At 41.5% G+C, this 22890-nt stretch overlaps 1 protein-coding gene across 5 annotated transcripts in view; it reads right to left on the bottom strand.

Annotated features, from left to right (window-relative positions):
* Ido2 (indoleamine 2,3-dioxygenase 2) overlaps window positions 1-22890 on the bottom strand; it is a 57017-nt gene that overhangs the window by 26663 nt on the left and 7464 nt on the right. For 2 of the 5 annotated variants that reach the window (XM_070016120.1, XM_070016116.1), the window contains 4 exons: window positions 14125-14220; window positions 3483-3602; window positions 2925-3043; window positions 774-791 (listed from right to left, as the gene is read on the bottom strand). In XM_070016120.1, the coding sequence (XP_069872221.1) occupies window positions 774-791; window positions 2925-3043; window positions 3483-3602; window positions 14125-14190 (323 nt within the window). In that variant the 5' untranslated portion in view covers window positions 14191-14220. The remainder of the gene's footprint in view (window positions 1-773; window positions 792-2924; window positions 3044-3482; window positions 3603-14124; window positions 14221-22890) is intronic. The other 3 variants (XM_070016117.1, XM_070016119.1, XM_070016118.1) reach the window with 3 other exon arrangements.

The following is a 22890-nucleotide window of genomic DNA, read 5'->3' on the forward strand; positions in this document are numbered from 1 at the left end:
CCTGCTGCTCTTTAAATGGATTTGAATATCTCAGATACAGATCCAGTCTACCAAACATAAAAAGTGAACCCGGTGATTCTTTTCTCTTCTTAAGCCTAAGAAAAAATGGAAAAACAAACTCAAAGAGAACAAGGCAAGAACTAAGTCATGGATTCCATTGCTTCCCACACAAGTCAGTTAGCCTGGGAAGTGAAGTTTTCCCCTTCTACCTGCCCAACTTCCGAGCCTTGGCTTTGACACTGGACCCCTTCAGTGCAGCCTGAGATTTGGTGTCAGGAAAAACAATGGTGACTTAGAGGCCACCTTCTGTCCAAGGAAGGTGGAGCCTAAGAATGCCTGGACCAGCGCTGCACCCTACACCTTCCACATCAATACAACATGCTGTGGGTCTGAAACACAACCTGCCCTTTCATGCCTACTACAGAGAAATTAGAAATCTTTTTCACACCATCAGGTTTCAAAGAGCCCAGACATCGAGGGAACATGTTGGGTCCTTGTATTACACTGTGCTTCATTATATACAGATTGGAAAATGCAGTAAAGAAAATTTTAAATAGCCCCTCATCTCCCAAGGGAGGGTAACTATTAGCCTGTTAATGTGGAACCCATTTCCTTCTTGTTTTTTCTCATGATATTTGTGTAGGTACATACTATATTTGTGTAGGTACATACTATACATGCAACTTAGTACTCCTTCTTTTGGTCTTTCTGTAACTTTTTAAAGTTAGCATGGGTTTTAAAAAAGAGTAAACATTTCATTTCTAGTAACTTACCTGATTTCCATGGGTCTTCTCAATGTTCAGTTATTGGCAGCCACAAAGAGAAGAAAATGAGAAGTTTGGTTTGTAAAACAAATATACCTTCTGGGGCCACACATTTGCACACTATTGTGCAATGCACATATGGACACAGACATGCACACGCATCTTAGCGGTCACAGGGTATGACTGGGCCACTGGGAGATAAAGAATGAGCAAATCCCACTCACTGCTCAGCCCAGAGCACATGGTCTCTCTGTATACGTGATTTTGTTCCTCTCATTCTTCAATATTTACCAAGAACCTACTGTTTTCTCTACTCATTGATGTTTGGGTGAGTATTTCAACATGGTGGGAGGGCTTTGCTTCCATTTCTTTTCTTTTTGTTTTACTTGTGCCAGTCTTGAGGTATGAACTCAGGGCCTGGGTGTTGTTCCTGAGCTTTTTTGTTCAAGGTTAGTGCTCTACCATTTGAGCCACAGCTCCATTTCTGGCTTTTTGGGTGGTTAATTGCAAATAAGAGTCTCGAGGACTTTCCAGAACAGGCTGGCTTTGAAACATGGTCCTCAGATCTCAGCCTCTTGAGTAATGAGGGTCTTTTGTTTTTCTGCTATGAAGTGCTATCTTCCTCTAAAGTGGTAGGCATCTTCAGATTCCAAGAACTGACTACCCAGAAGGACTGGGGGCCCAGGACTGAATCTGCGCCCTAGACTGCAAACTCTCAACTCTCATGTCTTAAAACACTGGATTGCTATTGTATTTTCCAACTTTTCCTTGCCCATCCCAGCCACTTTCCCTCCAACTTTCCCACGTTCTCCCTATTCCTGTTAGTTATAAATTCAACATTCAATGCACTGACCACAAAAATTCATGCATGTAAACCTATTATTTGATCCCACCCAAATGCTAAGCCATATGTAATAGCTGTCAATATTTGATATTTTTATTGAAGCATAATTGGTCAAAGTGCATGATTAATAACTATAGAACTCATCAAATCCCAAGGTTTATGCAATATTGCATTCTCTCCCAGAGGTATAGAAGTTAGCCCCAAAAGCTAAGCTATACTTATTTGAAATTCCTTTGTAATAGTTTCCAATAATCTACTCCGCAACCCCTGGCTACCCACAGCCATTCCTCAGAGAATGCTCTCTTTCAAATCCAACCTCAATACCTCAATGATGTTTTAATTGCTGAAAGAAAAATGCCATATCTACAGTTGGGAATTTTGCTGTGAATATGAAGTTCAAAAAAATGTAATACTTGCAATTCTTCCATATCATTCTGATGACCGGATTTCTTGATGGTTAAAAACTCATGGTAGAAGTGTGATTATAATCAAGAAGTACTGTACACATAATTGGACTTGTTAAAAACAAAATCCCCTCATAAAACTACTTGATAAAAAGTTAAACTAAACATTTACTTTTTTTTTAAATACCTCACGCTAAGCCAGGTGCCAGTGGCTCATATCTGTAACCCTAGCTACCAAAGAGACTAAGATCTGGATCAACAAGGTTCAAAGCCAGTTTGGGGAAAAAAAAAGTCGATGAAACTCCATCTCTGAAATAACCAGCAGAAAGTTGGGTTCAAGTGGTAGAGCATCAGCCAAGCAGTTGCAAGGCCCTGAGCTCAAGCCACATTCTTACAAAATAAGACAAAACAAAACAACAACAAAACCCATGAAAACAAAACAATCCCATGTCATTTCAATAGACAATGCTTCTACAACCAGCACCATTATCAAAAAGTACTGGAAGCCAAGTGGGAGCGATCATAAATAGTCAAATTCTCAATCCAGCATACTTGAACTCCCACTCACAAATCATAACCATCCACTGAGTCCTAACTGGACTTGAATGGATGAGAAAGAATAAATGAGATATGACTACAGTGGAGCTTGATGGTTCAGTGGAGGAATCCAATGGGATGAGGAAGCAGCAAGCAACAGTGATCCAACCCCATGTACACTGAATGGATGGAGAAGGTACTCTGCGACCGAGAATGCTGGATGCATGATCTACTTCACCATTCCTGCAGAATCATAAGCCATGTGATACGTATGAACTTTCCTAATTACTTCTCTGGTTGGAAGAGCCAGGATCACAAGACTGTCATACTGAATTCCAATCTGTTAAAATTTGAAGCATTTCCCCTCTTCCTTACCCTTCTGAGTTCCTTTTGGTCCAGTTCGTCAGCACTAAATCGGCATGGACCAGGATAGGAGGCAGCCCCAAAGTCCTGGAGACTTCCACAAATGGAAGGGCAAGATTTCTTGGCAGAACCTTTTACATAGGAATCCAGATGATTAGCATATTTGAGATTGGACGTGACCCAGGAAATTACTTCAGCTGTGATAAAGACCCACCCTGGGGAATAAGTATGAATCACTCAAATCTATACACTTTACATAGCTTTCTGTGGACAACAGTCCATGGAACACACAGCAATATACATGGAAATTACATAGCTGGAACACTCATGTGAGCACATACAATAGTTTCAAAACTGATCAAAGAGTGAAATGGCCATCAGTCTAAAAGAAAATTAGTGTGTGGGGGGTGGGGGGAATCCCTTCATTTCAGTGAGCTTTTCACCTCCCCTTCAACTAACAGATGGGAAGGAAAACAAGGCAGCACCTATCAACAGCCTAGCACTGAGCAGGGTGTGGTGTTCCAGAAAGAGCAAACTGGGGGATTACAGGACAGGTCCCGTGCCCCTTACCTCTTTGGGCTGAGTCTCTCCTTCCTGCCAGACATACCCCATGGTGATGGCACTAAGAACCAAGTGGGCCAAGCGTTGTTCCTTGTAGCCCTTTAGGAACTGAACATCTAGGAGGGGCATCTGTAGAAGAGAACCGTCAATGTTAGCACCTCAAAGGATGCTACCTCGACCAAGGGTGTGTGACTTGAAGGAGCTTTTGAGCTGGTTATAATTCAATGCAGGGGCCAAGTCTGCATGTGTCATGCATCCCAGATCCTGGAGCACTGTGGTGACATAGTACAATCCTGTCAAGCACTTGTCCCCAACATAGAAACTACTGTTGGGTTAAAGTGTTGAGAATCAATTAGCTCCCAGGGAGACAATTTACTTCATAGAGTCTCCCTATTTATCAAAGCTTTCTGCTTGCTTAGTATCATCCAACCCTAAATCAGCCTTGAATGCAGTTCCAATGGAGTTAGAAATCTGACTGCACTTGCCACAGAGAAATAGCTATGCTGAGCCAAATGGTTCTTCAGTCCTTGTTTGAAAACGCCCAGAAACTGTAGCGGGATCTTCATGCCCTCCCCTTTCCTCAAGGCATCACTGTGATACTAACGTGTAGTGTCAGCTTTGAAAGCAGCATCCTGTCCTGAAGTTAGGCATTGGTGACAGCCCTGCCAAAACAAATGCCACCATGCGTCCTGTGCCTGTGGTGAGCTCCCCTGCCCTTCCTTCCCAGGCCCCAGACACCACTGCCTGACCTTGGGGGTCCTGAGCCCCGGTCCTGAGCCCCACCACAGAAGGGGCTGGGGTGGTTTGGGTTTCTTTGGAGGTTAAGGAAAAGTGTCTTGTTGGGCTCTGTGTCAGGAGTCCTGCTTTTTTGAGTCATATTTTCAAAGAAAGAAAAAAAGGAAGGAAAAGAAAAGAGAAAAGAAAAGGGAGGGAGGGAAGAGAGGGATGAGAGGGAGGGAAGGAAGGGAAGGGAGGGAGGGAATGGAGGGAGGAAAGGGAGAGAGGGAATGGAGAGAGGGAGGGAGGGAAGGAACAAAGGAAGGAAGGAAGGCAGGAAGGAAGAAAGGAAGGAAGGAAGGAAATGATACTCATTTTTATGATGTACTTTACTTTGCCCCAGCCAAGTGTCCAATGCTGAGCAAGCAAGGATTTAGTTATCCCCAGGGAGCCAGGATGAAGGAATAAAATCCAAGGTGGTCTATTCTGGCTGTTATAAGGAAATGGGGCACATTCCAGAGCCCTGACCGCCCCCACAAACAAATACACAATTATAAAATTCAATAACAGCTAGAGAGATAGGGATAGGGTGGAGGTTAAAGGGATAAGGTCAGAAGGGAGGGGAGTAGAGAAAAAGAGAGATGAAGCAGGTGTTAAGGGAGAGAAGAGAGATGGAGAGGGAGGAGAGAAGGAAAGAAAGAAGGAGAGCGAAGCAGCAGGAGCGGGAAGGAGGGGGAGAAGGGCAGGGGAAGAGGAGTGGATGTCTAAATTGAAGCCTTTTGTTCCCTCATACAAAAACAAGGGGAAGCGGTTGGGAGAGAATGAGAATTCAAAGGTTTTTACTTGAATCATATTTTTATTTCATTATAAATGGAAACTATGTGCTTCCCAGAAATAGGTTAGCTTGATTTCACTCGTAATTGTCATTCTGTTCTTCTCACAGCAGTGAGCTGAGGTAGTTTCGATTGTGTCAGTGTGTGTTTTATTCTCTCCATGCTGATCGGAAGGCAGGCCCGATGAAGGGCCTTTACTGCAAGGCTGGAGCAAGAGCATGCTTTACTCCCCTTGACCAGCGTTTGCTTATGGATAGCTGCTTCTTTATTTAGTGTTTGTGGGGGGGGAGGAGGGAGGGAGAATGGGGAGAAGGTGAGCTTGTGCCAGTACCTGGTCTGGAACTCAAGGCCTGAGCATTACCAGTTGTTGGGACCCCATCTTAATGTTAGGACCCAGTGAGCATACGTGACTCCACCCTGGTTAAACAGCCATTTTGTTGTTTACAAATCTAGGAAAAATGTGGTTTACAAGTCTCTGATAACAGAGCCTAGAGAACAAAAGACCAGAGGCGAGATGGACACGTCCAATCAGTAAAGAGCACATATGTAACCCCCCCCAAGGAATGCAAACCCTGCTTTTTGCACCCCAAACCCGCACGCCAAAACTGACCAAAGTGGAAGGCTAGTTTAAGCAACTGCTTAGGGACGAGTTGTAACCTCCTTGGTCACCTGGGTGTGGCTCCCCCTAACCGTACAATTTTGTGCTACTGTTGCACCGCTTTTGGTTAAACTGCATGGCCTGTTCCCTAGAAAAGCCTGGGCAGCTGGGCGGGTTCGCTCTCTGCCCAGGCGGCGCTGACCGCTCAGTCTGTTTCTAGATGCTTGGCACAAAATATAGCTTCGTCTGACTTTCGCTTTGTTTCAATCTCGATCCTTTGATCACGGACCCCAATATTGGAGGGGGCACCCTAATATCTTGGGGGCTCATCCAGTATCAAACGACGAGGACTGAGCCAGCATCAGAATTTCTGAGAAAAACCTCTGGAGGTAGGAGGGGGTTCGAGTCCCCCCTACTGTTTCTGCGTTTGTGGAGCTCCAGGGGAGGCCCACCGGGAAGAAACTGGACGCAGTATTGCTCCCCAGGGCTGGAGTGGATGTGGAGACGTCCCATCCATCCATCTGTAGGTCGCCAGGAAGGGGTTCGAGTCCCCAAGTCCATCAGGAGACCAAGGGGGTTAGAGTCCCCCAAGGCCCCACCAGCAGGATTACATCTTGCTTGTTCTTGGGCTTAATTTTCTGCTGAGGAGAGGGAGCCACTGGGTCTGCAGTTGTCTCTGTCTTGTTTTTGTGGTGTCTGCTGTGTTGTTTGTCATGTTTGAGGAAATAGGGCAGAAAGGTAGTAAGGGATCTGAGACGCCTCTAGGTCTTGTTCTTTAACACCTGTAGCTTTTTCCTCTCACAGCTAGCAAGCTATTGCATGAACCACACCTCCATTCTGCTTGTATGGTGGTTGGAGTTAAGAGTCTCACAGACTTTTCCACCCAGAGTGCCTTCTAATTGGGATCCTGATCCTCACATACCAGCCTCCTGAGTAGCTAAGACTACAGGTGTGCGCCACCAGTGCCTGACTGCTTCTTTTACTCACCAGCTCTGTTTTAGGCACTAATCATAATGCATTTAGGGAGGACTATTATTTGCCTTTTCCATGAGCAGAACTGACCCTTCAATTACATTGAGCTTCTGTACAACAGTGCCTTAGACATGTATTTTTTGTGTAGGTGCCAGTTAAGGGGATTGAACTCTGAGTCTCAAGCTTGTCTTTTTTGCTCAAAACTAGTGCTCTACTACTTGAGCCACACCTCCACTTCCAGCTTATGGTTGGCTAATTGGAGATAAGAGTCTTTTTTGTCTGCCTAGACTGTATTCAAGCCATGATTCTCAGATCTCAGCCTCCTGAGATAAGCTAGGATTATAGGCATGAGCCACCTGCAACTGGATATAGTGTTATTACTAACACTTATTTTCCATGATGAATAAAAATATTAATCCTATTTTGTTTATTCTTTAGCTAGTTTGTTCTGAATTATTCGTAACTCTGGGAACATAAGCACATATTTATTCTTCCCTGTGACAGTGCACTGAAAACTGATTAATTAGTGCAAATGAGAGTCTACTAAAAACTGAAATACTGATTGGTCTACCAATCAAAGTAGTAGTTTCTTTGATTGATGCTAAATTAATCTGACAGCATCTTAACTTGCCCCAATACATGTAGTTTTCCCTGATAGAGCTAAAACACTGTGCGAGGAGTGGAAAGATTTCCTTAGAATCTGCACCTTAACTCAGGGGAACTTGGCTATACCATACCTTCCCACTGACCATTTTGAAGGGAATCTCATAGTTTTTTCCATAATAGAAATATTTTATGATGCATACCCAGTGCCACACACTTGTAATCCTATCTACTCAGGAGGCTGACACCTAGAAGATGGAGGTTCAAAGCCAGCCTGTGGACCAAAAGTCCACAAGACTCCATCTTCACTTAACTAGAGAAAAGTTGGGCCTGAGGCAAGGCTCAAGTGGTAGTATCAGTTGTGACCATGAAAGCAAAGAGAAAGCACAAGCCCTGAGTTGAAGCGTCAGATCCACCTCCCCCAAATTATCATTTATATCACATACGTGTAAATTAAAAATACATAATCACTATAGTAATTGAAACAGAGAAGTAAGTTAAACCCTGCTTAAGAAGTAGAGTTTGGCTGACACCACCCCAACCCTCTACCTGCCTCTTACTTGTAGCATTGACCTATGTGTTCATGAAGAATGCTTATCTGCTGAATATTCTTGTTATTTCCTAGCTGCTCATATATTATACAAAATACATATGATCATCTAGTTGGAATGTCTTTGAACTTAATAGAATCATACTGAATAAAATCTATGATTTGCTCTTCTTATTCAACATTTTGATTTTGAAATTCCTCTGTATAATTGCATACAGCTACAAGTCATACATTTTCACAGTTCTTCCATGGAGTTTTTTTTCTTACTGTGATTAATAATATGTTACATCTCTCAAGGTATGCTCATAAACGAGGGAATTCTTAGATAATAGGGAAATATATCTTCAGAATTTCTAGATAATAGTAAAATAGTTACTGAAAGGAGTGGACCCACTTGTGAGGCATAAGATAGTCAGGTACCTATTTTACCCTAATGCCTAGTAAGGTAAAATTTCAAACATTTCCTAATTGTGTGGTTTCAAAATGTTACTCCTGAGTAGATTTAATTTTCATTTGGCTAGTTCAGAAGTATCTTTCATATATCTTTTGGTCATTTATGTTTCCTATCCTCCCAAATTCTGTTAATGGCTAATTGAACACTGCTGTGTGTGTGTGTGTGTGTGTGTGTGTGTGTGTGTGTGTGTGTGTGTGTGTGTTTCTAGAACCCAACACCTTACACAGTATGGACAAGTATCTACCACTGAGCTAAACACTCAGCCTTGATTGTCTCTCTTGTTGATTTCTAGGATACAAATAATATTTTTTCACTTACATATATAACATCTTCTATTCCTGGTTTGTTTTTCATGCTCTTTTATCTGAGTTTAATAAACAGAGGTTCTACTTTACTGATAACAAGTTTACTTTAAAACCCCTAGTTATATGTGTATTAGGCAATTCTTCATTCCCAGGCTACTAACTAATTCAGTACCACAGGTTAATTCCAGCTTCCTTCCCTCCTTGTTAATCTGTAACTTCCCTCTCTTATGATGAAACACCATCCACAATCCATTTACCTATTTCTTCACCCAAAGTATACAGGAAAAGCAAATTTACAGTTGTTAGCCTGTACTTCATGAAAGACAAAATCTGCCCACTAGAGGACAGTAATGGTATGTAGTTCATTTTTTCTTTTGCCTTTGGCTTTTCAGTCAAATGCTATTTTCCAAAATGGCCAAGGTCAACTCCCATTTCCCTGCTGTCTTCACTGAGAATTTACCACCCATCTCTCATCCTCTGAGACTCATTTGACACAGTCCACATTCCATCCAGGGATCTCCTCAAATTGTCAGTTATTTTTTAATTACATAAATGAAAATTCATACTTTATGAAATATAATTCTATAGGCTTTCATTAGAGTCATATACTGACCCTCTGAGGAACACACACACACACACAGAGTTTTCAGCCCTGATATATCTCTTTAAATCTCTTTGTAGCAAACTCCCTGTCCTGGCCAATCTTGCCAACTGCTAATCTGTTTTCTGTGCTTATTGGTATTTTTGTCTTTTCCAGAATGTCATGTGTAGAATCATACAGTATATAGCATTGGGGATCTGGCATATTTCATTTAAATCCTAAATATATGTTTAGTCATTCTGTTACATAACTCAGAAAATAACTCATTTACTTTTACCACTGTATAATATTCCATTATACATTCTATTATACAAGATAACTTTAACTCAGTTTATTCATTCTGTTGAGAAAAACCTTGGTTGCTTCAGATCTTTTGCATTTGTATGCTTCTAAATAAAGCTCTAATAAAGTTCACATATAGGATTTTCTGTGAGCATAAAGTTTTAATTTTCCTGGATATATATATATGTGTGTGTGTTTGTATTTTTATATATACATATATGTGTGTGTGTGTGAATTTTTATCACTAAGTGATAGAACTGTACTATGTTTCACTTCACAAAAATTTGCCAAGCTATCTTCCTAAGTGGCTCTTATCTTTGCATTCTTTTATTTAAATTTATTTATTTATTTAGTCAGTTGTGGGGGCTGAATTCTGTGCCTGGGCACTGTCCCTCACCTCTTCAGCTCAAGGCTAGCACCCTACCACTTGAGCCACAACACCACTTCCTGCTTTTTTCTGCTTATGCAGTGCTGAGGAATCGAACTCAGAGCGTCATGCATGCAAGGCAAGCACTCTGCCACTGAGCCAACTTCCCAGCCCTCTTTTTATTTTTCTTTTATGCAGGTTAGTAGAGCTTGATCTTAGGGCCTGGACACTGTCCCTGAGCTTCTTTTGCTCCAAGCTAGTGCTCTACCAATTTCAGGTATAGCCCCGCTTCACATTTTTGAGTGGTTAATTGGAGACTCACAGACTTTTCTGTACTGCCGGGGCTAGCTTTGAACCATAATCCTCAGATCTCAGCCTCCTGAGTAGCTTTGAAGGGTTAAAAATTAGGAACCTCACTTCACCATTACCATTATTAACTTGCTAACTGCTGACTTTGCTTCTGTAAATATGCTTGCATTCAGACCCCCTTTTTCCTGGGAAATAAAATTGGGCAGTGACTCAAGGATATTGGCCGGCCCAGATGTCCGGATATCAGCCCACCCAGGACAAGGACAGCGGTTATAGATAGTATATGTTCTTTAGTTCCAGATTAATTAAGCCATCCGTGGGACAAACCTTAACAATGACCACCTGGCCAGACCATAAACCGGGTCAAATGTCAACCAATTATAGACCAACCATGAGCCAATTATGGTTTTTGCCTTTAAAAATGCTTGTAACCGCTGCTCGGGGCTCCCTGTCTGCTTGGGACAGAGAGCCGTTTGCGCAAACGCAAAATAAACTCCTCTTGCTTATTGCATCTGCTGGTTTGGAGTCTTGGTTCCTGAGGCGCCCTCCCGTTGAAGAAAGTGTCCCAGTGAGTCTGGGGTCTTTCAGTGGGGGCTCGTCCGGGATAAGGCGCCCCCCAGACCCAAGATTTCAGGACCAGCTGGAGGTAAGGCAGAGCTCTAATTTTCTGTGTTCTCCATGCTTGTCGTGTTCGTTTTATATTTTGGGGATCCAAAGAGTGCCTGTACGGGACGTGTGTGGTGGACCAGAGGGAAAAGCAGACGTGCCCACTACCCTGGTCCCGCCCAGGGGTTCTACCCCAGGGTGCGTGAATTCGTGGTGGACTAGAGGAAAAAGCAGACGTGCCCACTACCCTAGTCCCGCCCTGGAGTCCTACTCCAGGGTCGTGTGGAGGGGGGACGAGATCCGAGTGTCTCTGTGTTCAGGGGAGTTAAGGCATGGCAGGCCTCTCCCTTCTGAAGTTTCCCTCCTCATTTGTGCTCACTTGGGGACCGTGCGGCGTTTGTCTAGTCTTGTCTGTGTCTGTCTAACGTTGATTGTCTTTAGTGTCTGTTTTGTGACTCAAAGAAATGGGTCAACAACTAACCACCCCCTTAAGCCTGACTCTAGAGCACTGGAAAGAAGTCTAGGCCCGGGCCCACAACTTGTCATTGAAAATCAAGAAGAAGTGGATAACTTTTTGTTCCTCCGAATGGCCCACCTTCAATGTGGGGTGGCCTAAGGAGGGCTCCTTTAGCTTTGATGATATTTTACAGGTGAAGGCTCGAGTCTTCCAGCCCGGCCCTCACAGACATCCTGACCAGGTTCCCTACATAACTACTTGGGAAAACCTTGCTCTGGATCCCCCAAAGTGGATTAAGCCTTTCCTCTTTCAGACACCAGTTCCTCTACCTGCTCCTCTGCCTTCTTTTACTCCCCTTGTTCCTCTCTTCTCTGCCCCCTCCCCTCCACCCGTACCCTTACCTTCTTCTACTCCCATTGTTCCTCTTTCCCCTCCCGCGTCTTCCCTATACCCCATAAAAGAGTCTTCCCTATACCCCATAAAAGAGTTGTCTCAGTTTAAAACTAAGGGTTCCTCTTCCCAATCTCCCTTGGTTTTACCTGATGACCAGGCGGATTTACTACTATTAGACTCCCCGCCAGTCTTGGTTCCTGGGGCGCCCTCCCGTTGAAGAAAGTGTCCCAGTGAGTCTGGGGTCTTTCAGCTTGGATTACAGACATGAGCCAACAGCTCCTGATCTTCCCTTAACATTCTTATCAGCTATGACTATAAAAATTTCCATTGTCACATATCCTGTCCAGAAGTTTTTGTTTCTCTTTTATTTTGTTTGGCGCAGAATCTCACTGTTTAGACAAGGCTGACCTTGAACTAATGCTTTTCCTGCCTCAGTTTCCTGAGTGCTGGGATTCAGGGTATATACAGCCATTCAAGTAGCTACTAAATTCTCCTTTGATATTTAGCATTATATAGAGAGTCCTATGTGGTTTTTCAGTTACTAAATTAGTTTTCATTTTTGTTGTTTCTTGTCTATAATTTGTAGCATTTTCTTACTATGATAAGAGGTTTGAAATTTCACCAATTTATTATTATATATCTCTCACCCACTTCCAAATTTTCTCTATGATATAAAAGAATCAAATGTTTCACTTGGAAAAAATTATATTAAGTGAAGTAAGCCAGGCCCAAAGAAACATAGGTCCCATGGTTTCCCTTATTTACAATAACTAGTATATGTCTAAGTCAACCAGAAAAGGTCAGATAAGTTGATGTTAGGGGAATGAACCCCAAGATAAGTATTCAAATGATTTTTTTCCTTTCATGCAATTGTTTCTAACCTATTTACGAGATGATTTCTATGTTGCTTTGTATGTTCATCCCCCACGATATAACCCATGCTTTCACCGTATTTGATGTTTGTATAATTTGTGGAGGGAAGGGAAAAAACAAATCGTTTAACTGGGGATACAGGTGGACCCATTGCAACAATGAGATGTACAAGTTCTTATGTCGAAAACGAACTTCAGTGGGGGTGGAGGATCAGGTTGGGGGGCGTGGGAGTATGGGAAGGGATGGGAAGGGGAAACAAAGAGGAGGCAACAATGCTTGATAAGAAATGTACTCATTATCCTGCCCATTGTAATTGTAACTCCTCTGTAAGGTATTCTCACAATAAAAAAAAATCAAATGTTTCTTAAGACTTGAAATTTTCATTTTTTTAGCTGTTAGAAATTTCACTTTTCCTCCACTTGTGTTAATTTTCTTGTGGGATTTCTGTTACATGAACCAAGAATATCTCTATTTCTAATTTTTTGTATTTACTTTCCTAATAGTTTTTATTTCTTTGATTTTGTGATTTGTATGTTATGACATTTTTACATATATGAATTTATTGGGCTTATAGTGTTTTGTGTTATTTTTTGGATTTCTAATAGTTCCTTTTGCATATGACCTTTTGCTCAACTTGTGAACACAAGATAATGGAAACTAATATTTTAGAAGGACTAACTTGTCCTTATTTATTTCCTGGAGACCATGGCCTCTGAAGTCCCTGTTGGCCACATAAATCTTTTTTTTAAAAAACAAGAAAGAAGGAAAAGCTAAGGGACAGCACTGAGTTCAAGCCCCACTACTGGCATCAAAAAAAAGATAAGTAATACTATTTATTTCGGTATTTTCTAAGTAAAGTGAGGAGATAGTGAAAGTTACGTATTATTAATGAGTGACTTTCTCAGTTTTAGAAAATAGTCTAAACATAGACTATCAGATGAGCTAATTTCTTCTGGCACAGAGGGAGACCCCACCCCCAAGCATCTATTCCAGCATCTGGTGGTTGTCAGTATATATTAGAATGGAGATGCACTACTCCAGTGTCTGCTTCTATGTTCACATAGCATTTCTCCTAGTTACAAATGGCACTATGTCCACATTTCTCTATTTTATAAAGACACCAGTCAAATCGGATTTAGAGAGTACCATGACCTCATCTTAACTTGATTAGATCTACAAACAACTGGTTTCCTAATAAAGTAAATTTGGTTAATTCTACATGGACATAGACTCCAGGGAGACCCTTTAGAACCTAGTTCAACTTTTAAAAGATTGATATGAAAAATAAATTATTGATATCAAGGCTGTACAGTAAGGAACTCCATTTGAACAAACCCTCCATTTTTGTCTGTATATGCCAGTCCTGGGGCTTGAACTAGGGTTTGAGTTCTATCCCTAAGCTTTAGTGCTAAAGTCTGGGCTCTACCACTTGAGCCATAGCTCCACTTGTAGCTTTTTGGTGGTTAATTGGAGATAAGAGTCTCACAGTCTTTCCTGCCTAGGCTGATTTCATATGTGATTCTCAGATCCCAGTCTCTAGCTAGTCTTATGGGCAAGAGCCAGCAGCATTTGGCTAAAATCTCTGATTTCAGGATCAGGAAGGCGTCATTTCTCCCTTTAGGAAGGATGAGAGAAAAGTGTTGACAAGCCCCGTAACTATGATGGGAGTGTCACATGAGAACCAGATGGTGATAAACAAAGAGAAGATCCCAAAGAGTAGAAAGGATATACCTTGTTCACATGAGCGCGAAGCTGATGACTCTGAATCAAATGAGGGAGGTTGCTGGCAATTTCCATCCAAGGCCTGTAATGATCTGGAAGTTCTTTCTGCATTAGAGAAACATCCCAGGATTTTAGTACCTGAGGAAGTAATTCCTTTCATATTCCAGTTTTCAAGTGAATTCAATTAATTCAGTTCACCAAACACTGAGAAATGAAATCAAGTACATTAGACCCTCCATTAGTGCAGATCCCTAAGTGATAGGAATGCAGTTCTTATACATACAGGATCCAGTCAGGGAGAAAACAATGTGCTCAAAGAGCTTCTAATGTGTAAGAGGCAACTTTAAAAATGCTTTTGCAGGGCTGGGAAGGTGGCTCAGTGGTAGAGTGCTTGCCTTGCATGCATGAGGCCCTGGGTTTGATTCCTCAGCACCACATAAACAGAAAAAGCCAGAAGTGGCCCTGTGACTCAAGCGGTAGAGTGCTTGCCTTGAGCTGAAGAGCTGAGAGACAGCGCCTAGGCCCAGAGTTCAGGTCCACGACTGGCCAAAAAAAAAAAAAATGCTTTTGCAGGGCCCTGTGAATTAACTAATTTTGCATCTGTGCCTTCTGCCTTAATTATTCTCTGCTATTGTCCCTATGCAATCACCTTGGGACCTAAGAACAAAAAGATTCACTGATAATCCTCTTGAGAGGAAGGCAAACTCAGGAGATCACCTCTTAGTAATAAAGTAACAATTCTCCAGAACTCCCAGAACAAAGGCTGAGCCAACATTGACCATGGCCACACTTAGGATTTGGGACTGTTTATAATTATGTAGACCTTTCTCATCCTCTCTCCCTGTTGAACTTGAAACTAGTGTTTGTACATGGGAAGATGGCTGGGCTGAAGATGTACTGTGGTCTTCCCATGGCTGCCATGTAATAAGTCTTCTTTCTCTGTCTTTCACCATGTCTTTTTATATAGGAGTAAGTAGCTGCACCTAAGTTGGGTCTAGTGAATTCTGGGCCTGGGAACTATAAACTCAGTTTCAAATGCAGCATACTATGTTTAGTTACACATAAGGATTTATAAGGAAGTAGACATAGTTAATTCTGTTAGCTGCTTGGGGGAATGAAAGAGAATTGTTCACAGAAACATAAGTGTTGAGCCTGTTTTTGGAGGGTGTAGGTAGGTGGCATTTCTAGGTATAAATTTGAATAAAGGAAATTAATAAAGGCAGAAGGAAGAGCAGATAAACAGATATCTGTGCTTGGAGGGATCACAAACTACTCAATAATGCTAAAGTACAAAGTTAAAGAGACAAGATTAATGGAAGATGACCTAAAAAGTTAGATTAGTATGTTATATGTAGATAATACAAGAGTGTGTCCTTTATACAAATGGATATTACAAGTTGGTTTTAATTTTAGAAAGACAGTTTTGTTTGTAGGATTCTTATCATGTGGAGTTAGATTAGGAAGCCTTTGAAATACTCTTCATTGCTTAAGCAATGGCAGTGGATTTGGAAAGGAAGGACTATCTCTAGAGAGCAAAGAACAGGTCTACAAGACATATTTGAAAAGTAAAGTTAAAGTAATGTTATGATTACATTTGGACAGTAGAGGCTGAAGGCAAGAAGATTGCAAGCCCAACGGCACCATGTCCATGCACCATGACCGTGTGACCGTGACATGATACTCAGACCATGCTTTACCAAGGAGAACAGAGCCTGGACTTCATGACCCCAACTCTAACCCAGCAGATAGCTAACTTTTTTTCCCTTTTCCCTTTTTTTTTTTTTTTTTTTTCTGGTACTAGGGCTTGAGCTCAGGGCTTCGGCACACTCCCTTAGCTTTTTTGATCAAGGCTGGTGCTCTACCACTTGAATCATATTTCTGCTTCTAGCTTTTTGTTGTTGTTAATTGGAGTTAAGAGTCCCTTAAACTTTCCTGCCATGGGCTGGCTTCGGATTGGGATCATCTGATCTCAGCCTCCTGAGTAGCTGGGATTACAGGCGTGAGCCACCAGTTCTCTGTTCACCACACCTTTTCTGTGAATCAATTTTTAAAATTTTATTTTATTGTAAAGATGCTGTACAGAGGGGCTACAGCTACATAAGTAAGGCAATGAGTACATTTCTTATTAAGCATTGTTACTCCCTCCCTTGTTTTCTCCAACTATTCCTTCCCTCCCCTACCTCCTTCACTTCCTCCTCCTCCTCAAAATTATAAAGTTCATTTCCAACCATAGTGTCATGTTAGAACTCAACTATTGTGGCTTGTTCATGGCTGCTTTTGAGAAGAGTGGAGGAGAGGAGAGTTAAATAATTACAAGAAAAATAATCTGATTTGTAGTGTTAAAAGATTATTTAGCCCCTGAGCAAGTATCCAATCCCTAATCTCCTCAATCAACATCCTATAAAGCCAAATGGAGGTGAATTATGTGTCTGTAAATCAAGCATCCATATGAATGGGGATGGGGGGCACACATTGATATAAAAATGTAGGTGATTAAAGAGTGGGCATAAAAATAGGGAATATATTTATTTTTATTTTTGTGCCAGTCCTGGAACTTAAATTTTGGGCATGAGAACTGTCCCTTAACTGTTTTGTTCAAGGCTGGCACTGTAACTTGAGCCACAGCTCCATTTCCAGCTTTCTTTAGTAGTCAATTATAGAGAAGAGTCTCACAAACTTTTCTGCCTAGGCTGGCCTTGAACAGCAATTCTCAGATCTCAAGCCTCTTAAGTAGCTAGGATTGTAGGTATGGGCCACTAGTACCAGGCTATTTTACATTTATTAAATTTAGAATATCTGTGGAAAAGACAGAACTGTCCTGAGAAGTTTGAAATTCAGAAGAAAAGTGATATTAGAAATAGAATTGCAATAAACCCTTCACGTTGTGGTTAAAACCACAAAAGCATGCAAAGTTTTACTGGAGATTTTGCAAATGAAAAGGAGAAGATGGTCTAGTTACCACATTGGGGAATATACACAAGACAAAAAGAGGAACTGAATCCATTGATACAAATCAGAAAGAATATTCTAGACATTAATTAAGGGGCAGACCACATTGAAGTCAAGAGGGTAGAAGATCTTATAGAAGTACACAATAATTATAGATCCAATGGGTCCTTAGAAAGTTCAAGTAAGATTGGTACTCCATGAAAAATAAAACAGAACAAGGAAGCACCTATTCGTTTCTCCATTTATGTGGTGTAGGAATCAAGGTCAGGACTCAAATGTGAATGTAGTGATGAAGTGAGGAATAGAGAAAATACAGCTATTTTTTTGTAGAACAAATGTCAGCAAAGGAGAAATCTGTGTTTAAGAGAGAGCTCCTACAGGTGGACCCATTGCAACAATGAGATGTACAAGTCCTTATGTCAAAAAACGAACTTAACAACTTTGGTGGGGGGTCGGGGGAGGATCGGGTGGGGGAGGGGAGGAGTGTGGGAAAGGATGGGAAGGGGAAACAACGAGGAGGCAACAATGCTTGATAAGAAATGTACTCGTTATCTTGCGCATGTAATTGTAACCCCTCTGTACAGTATTCTCACAATAAAAAAAAAAAAAGAGAGAGCTTCTTCCTAAAAGGAGGTTAGATAGGTGGGCATTTTATAGTCTGCCAGGGGAAGAGATAGGAGGGAAAGCAGAGAGGGTCATATAGTAAAGGTAGAAGGTCACAGAGGAAAAGAAAGAGAACTAGAGCCTGAGTAGAATGCTGGCCTTGGACTTATAGAAGGGGACAATATGGAGTCTGAAGTTCACTTCCTGTGGATTCAATTTTTCAGCACAGCCAAAGGAAAATCTGGTTGTGTGATTTGAGGAGAGGGGCAGGCATTAAGTTAAAAATTAAGGAGAGGGCTGGAGACATGGCTAAACTGATACAGAGCCAGCAGAGCAAGCAAGCACATGATCCTGAGTTCAAACCCCAGTACTGCAGAGAGAGAGAGTCAGGAGGACCAGGAGACAAACATAAACCATCAGTGTGGTAATATAGGAGGTGACTTGAGGAGCCAGGAAAGTTCAAACTAGACATTTGGGGAGGAGATTACAAGTTACCCATGCATCACTGGTTGGGGGAATCTATATCCCTCCAAATCTAAAGTAGCCCTGAGTCTAAGCTCCTAATTATTAATGACCTAGGTAAACTCAACATAGCTGTTGGTACAGAATCAGAGAAAGCTATTGACTGTATACAGGTTTGGCCAATTACAGAGTAGTATAGCTGAGAGTGCCAGCAAACATAAAGGCAGAGGCTGGAGGTGTAGCTTGTGGTAGAGTTCTCATCTAGCACCGGTGAGGCTCTGCATTCCATCGCCAGTAGCACTCCTCCAAAAGAGAAAAACAATGAAAAAAGGATATTTTTGATATGTTAACTGAACTGGCCAATTAATTTTCAGCTTATCTTTTTGATGTATATGCTTACAAACAAAACTTAAGGGTAATGACAGGGACAATGGAGTTGCGCATCCGAAAGTAACACAAAGTCAAAGGCACAGAGTCCTAGGATTCAGGAGGCCCCTCAAAGTGAGAATTCAGAAAAGAAGCAGTCAGGTTTAGTAATTCCAGCACTGAGCAGGCTGGACAAATGAGTTCAAGGCCAGCCTAGACTGTGAATTAAGACTGCACTCCCCCAGAAAAAGAAAGTATCATTTAACTTTCTCCTCTTTAGTGTCTGGATCACTGGATCCTGGCTTGTATGGTAATTCTTAATTCATCTGTCAAACATTCGGACTGTACTCTAAATCTACTTTTTCTTTCATAGTGGATCCCTAAAAAGATAGGGGCCTTCCTCCTCCTTTTCATCCTCTCCCTGTCCAAAGTCTGATGTGGGAATGCCTATGTAAACCAACAACACAAATGACAACCAGGGACTCTCCAGGTGTGGTACCCTGTCCAGTAGGGTCAGCACCTCAGGAGAAAATGCCAGCCACACATATTCACCAAGACACTGAGCTTTACAACTGAGTGGAGAACAGCCCAAGTACCAGCATAGAAGGAAGGAAGGAAAGAAGGAAGGAAGGAAGGAAGGGAGGAAGGAAGGAAGGAAGGAAGGAAGGAAGGAAGGAAGGAAGGAAGAAGGAAGGAAGGAAGGAAGGAAGGAAAGAAAGAAAGAAAAAAGAAAGAAAGAAAGAGAGAGAGAGAGGGAGGAAGGAAGGAAGGAAGGAAGGAAGGAAGGAAGGGAGGAAGGAAGGAAGGAAGGGAGGAAGGAAGGAAGGAAGGAAGGAAGGAAGGAAGGAAGGAAGGAAGGAAGGAAGGATGGAGACTATTTCTAATGGAATTGTCAAATGAACCAGTGTTTCATTCATTCTGTTGGGTTTTAAATCATGCTTACAAAGTTCATCTCATACCAACCCTGTTCCTTTTCCATTTTACTATTGATATTTAAATATTTAATCCATCTGCCTTTGAGTTTTATATGTTGTAATTTAAGATATTCTGTTTTATTGGTTCCATATTGAAATAGAGGAAGTTAAAGCCCAGCAAGTTTAGATAACTCCGGTTCATGGTAGGTCAAGCCTCTTATGACTCTAAGTTTAGTGCCCTATATAATAGTTCTTCAGAAACTACCCAGAGCAGGTTGGGGATGAAGCATAGAAGGTTGTTGCAAGAAGATAGGAAATCCTAAAAAGCATTAAATAACTCCCCTCCCCCACTTTTTCCCCCTGAGACAGTTTTCTATGTAGCCCAGGCTGACCTGGAACTTGTGATCTTGCCTTGCCTGCCCAACGCTAGGCTAAAAACTGTATGCTACTACTAACAGCCTAACATTCCTTTTCTTATTTCAAAATAAAACAACAACAAATGCAGCAGTGATACTCAGTGGACACTATGTAGAAAATTAACTTTACAAAATGTTGGTGGGGGCGGGAGGGTAAAACTGGAAGTGAAGGGAAGGGGTGAAAATCGAGCACAGTAAACAGCTGCCAGGAATTATAAAAAATTTAAAAACTCAAGCTTAAAACAAATACAAATATTTATCCTTCTGCTTCCAGCTTCCCTTAAGATTAAGGGACCAAGGTTATTTTAGGGGGAAATGAGATAGAATGAATTAGGGAAAATGAGGCCTGGTGAAGGCAACTCAGAAACAAGGTATTCAGAAGCATAGGAGCACTATTTTTCTTTTTTTTAATTATTTTTTTATAGTAAAGGTGATGTACAGAGGGGTTACAGCCACATAAGGGAATGAGTACAATTCTTGTTGAACATTGTTACCCCTCCCTCATTTCCTCCCACTCTCCCTCTCCCCGACTCCCCACGCAGATGTAAAGTTCATTTCCAACATAATGTCTTGTGAGTATCGTTGTTGCATTTGTTCATCCTTTTCCTTTGCCTCACCATTTCTGTGATTCCCCTTCCATTCCCCAAATTTGAGAACTTACATACAAATCAAAAGGTACTAATATCGAAAGCAATGAGAACAGGAGGTAAACCAAAGGGGGGAAAAACAGTAACTGCATACAGTACACTGATGCTTCTATCAGAAAGAATGATATAGTGCCCATTGAAGAGACTCAGAAAAAATCGTATTAAGTGAAGTAAGCCAGACCCAAAGAAACATAGGCTTCCTGGTTTCCCTCATTTGTAATAATTAGTATATATCTAGGATAGTCCTAGCAGAGGATCACAATAGCTCAATAGCTATGTACATATGAACATATAAAACAATGCTAATCAAAATGAACTGCAAGATATCTTTCCTTCTAAAAGAAACAACAGGATGCGATGAGTTCCTTATCTCAAGAAGTAGCATCTGTTCAGTGGCAAGATGCATCTCTTTCTGAGAGAAATGCCCCCTGCCCAATTAAATGGTGGACCCAAAACATAACCAGAATGGTAACCAAGAGTCAGAAACTTAGAAAGTGTAACAACACCAACAGTGATTGAAAACAAAGATACATATCTTCGCATTACTTAAGTCAGACTCTGCCTTTATCGAATAAATATCCCTGATGCCAAACAGCTCTGCTTTCTCCCTTTGAGAGCATGCAGAGTCTGAGTGTGCCTCTGCCTTTCTGGTTGTCTGTCTACTTTTTGTCTGTCTTGCTTGCCTGCCTGTTTACTTACTCAATCAAGTTTTGCCAAGTTTTCTTTCCATTATGAATTGTCCAGAAATTTTTATTCTGCACTCAAAGTCAATGATCCTAAGTAAAACTTCCTTACTTTTAGAGTAAAATGTCACAACCCCTCACCTGCATCCAGTGACAGATATAGAGCCATCCTTTTGTTTTATTTGGGGGAAGTTTTCTTAACAGATTTATAATCTAAAAGATAATAAATGTTTAACGTGTCTTAAAGAAACAGTAAAGTGCTAGACTGACATTTGCTTAGCTTGCCTAAAACTCAAGCTAAGAACAGCATAGGGAAGGTTAAAAATAAGTCTAAGCGAAAACAAACCACACAAAGTTCAAACAGGAAACCTGGGTAGTCGAGAGGGCATGGCCTGGCACCCTAGCAAAGTACTGGATGAAAGAGCCAGGCTCTTAGGAAGAGAGAGAAAGCAGCAGGAGGGGCAATAAAGCATTTCCATTTGTAAAGCTTTAGAGCAGAAGGTCAGGGGTTGGTTTCCATTTTAAAGTCAGTCCTCAAACTGGGCACTGGTGGTCCACACCTATAATCCAAGCTTCACACATGCTAGGCAAGTGCTCTACCACTGAGACACACACTCAGCCCCACCTTGATACTTTGCATTCTCACTTTTCATTGTCTTTTCCTCTCTCTCCTGCCTGTGAGGTTAGGTCTGGGAATCAGCACAAGTATTTTTGGTTATTAATGAAGCTGCTCCATTCTTCTCACCTTTTCACTTCCCTCCCAACTTCCTGTAACAAGTGGAATGGTGCCTAACTCTCACTTCCCCTTTATAAGAAAAGATACACCCACTTAGAAAATGTAATGAGAACTTATTTAGAAAAGGATGACGTTGGCTTGGATTAGTTTGTGTCTTAAATCCGGTAATGTCCTGAAAAACAAAAATGTAGACAGGAAAGGAAGAGATACAGAGAGACAGACAGAAGTGGAAGAGACAGGAGAGAAGAGAGACAAAAAGGAGAAGAAATGTTACAGACAGGAAAGGAGAAGAGATGAGGAAAAGAGACAGGAAAAAGGAGAGACAGATGGAGAGAGGAAGGAGAGGACAGAAGATAGACTAGGAAGGACAAGAGAAATACAGGACAGAAACAAGAGAGAGGAGAGACAGAATAAGGAGAGGAGAAAGACAGGAATCGAGACAGGAAAGAGAGACAAGAGAAGGAGAAAGACAGAAGAGAGGCAGACAAGAGGAGAGGTAGAAAGGCAGAGGAAGAGAAGGGACCATAGAGGTAGTGGAAGAAAGGAAGATAGCTGCCACGCACCAAGAAGCCACTCAGGTGGCCAGACTCTAAGAAGGTGAGAAAAGACCCCCTTCTAGAGTCTTTGCAGGAATTATGCTCCTGGGTCAGCTTAATTTGTGACATCTGATCTCGAGAATTCTTCAAGAATAAGTTTCTGTTGTTTTTAAGTCATTATGGTTGTAATTAGCTACAGTTGCCCTAGAAACCAATATATACTGTAAGTCTGGCATTTATTATATTATCCTGTGCCTGACATCTTCATCCTGATTCCTAGAATCAGATCACCCCTTCTCTTGTTGGTCTCTAGCCTCTCCAGCTTAGATATTTTATGAGGTGAGAAAAGTTTAAGTTTCTTCATTGTTTAAGAATTCTGGAGAATTTTCTTAGCCAGCCCTGACCCACTTTTTTATGTTATCTGCCTCTTTGCCTTTTCTATGCACACTTTGGTTCCTTAATA

This window comes from Dipodomys merriami, unplaced genomic scaffold (genome assembly GCF_024711535.1).
Source record: "Dipodomys merriami isolate MVZ:Mamm:240054 unplaced genomic scaffold, mDipMer1.0.p SCAF_12, whole genome shotgun sequence".
Classification (NCBI taxonomy): domain Eukaryota; kingdom Metazoa; phylum Chordata; class Mammalia; order Rodentia; family Heteromyidae; genus Dipodomys; species Dipodomys merriami.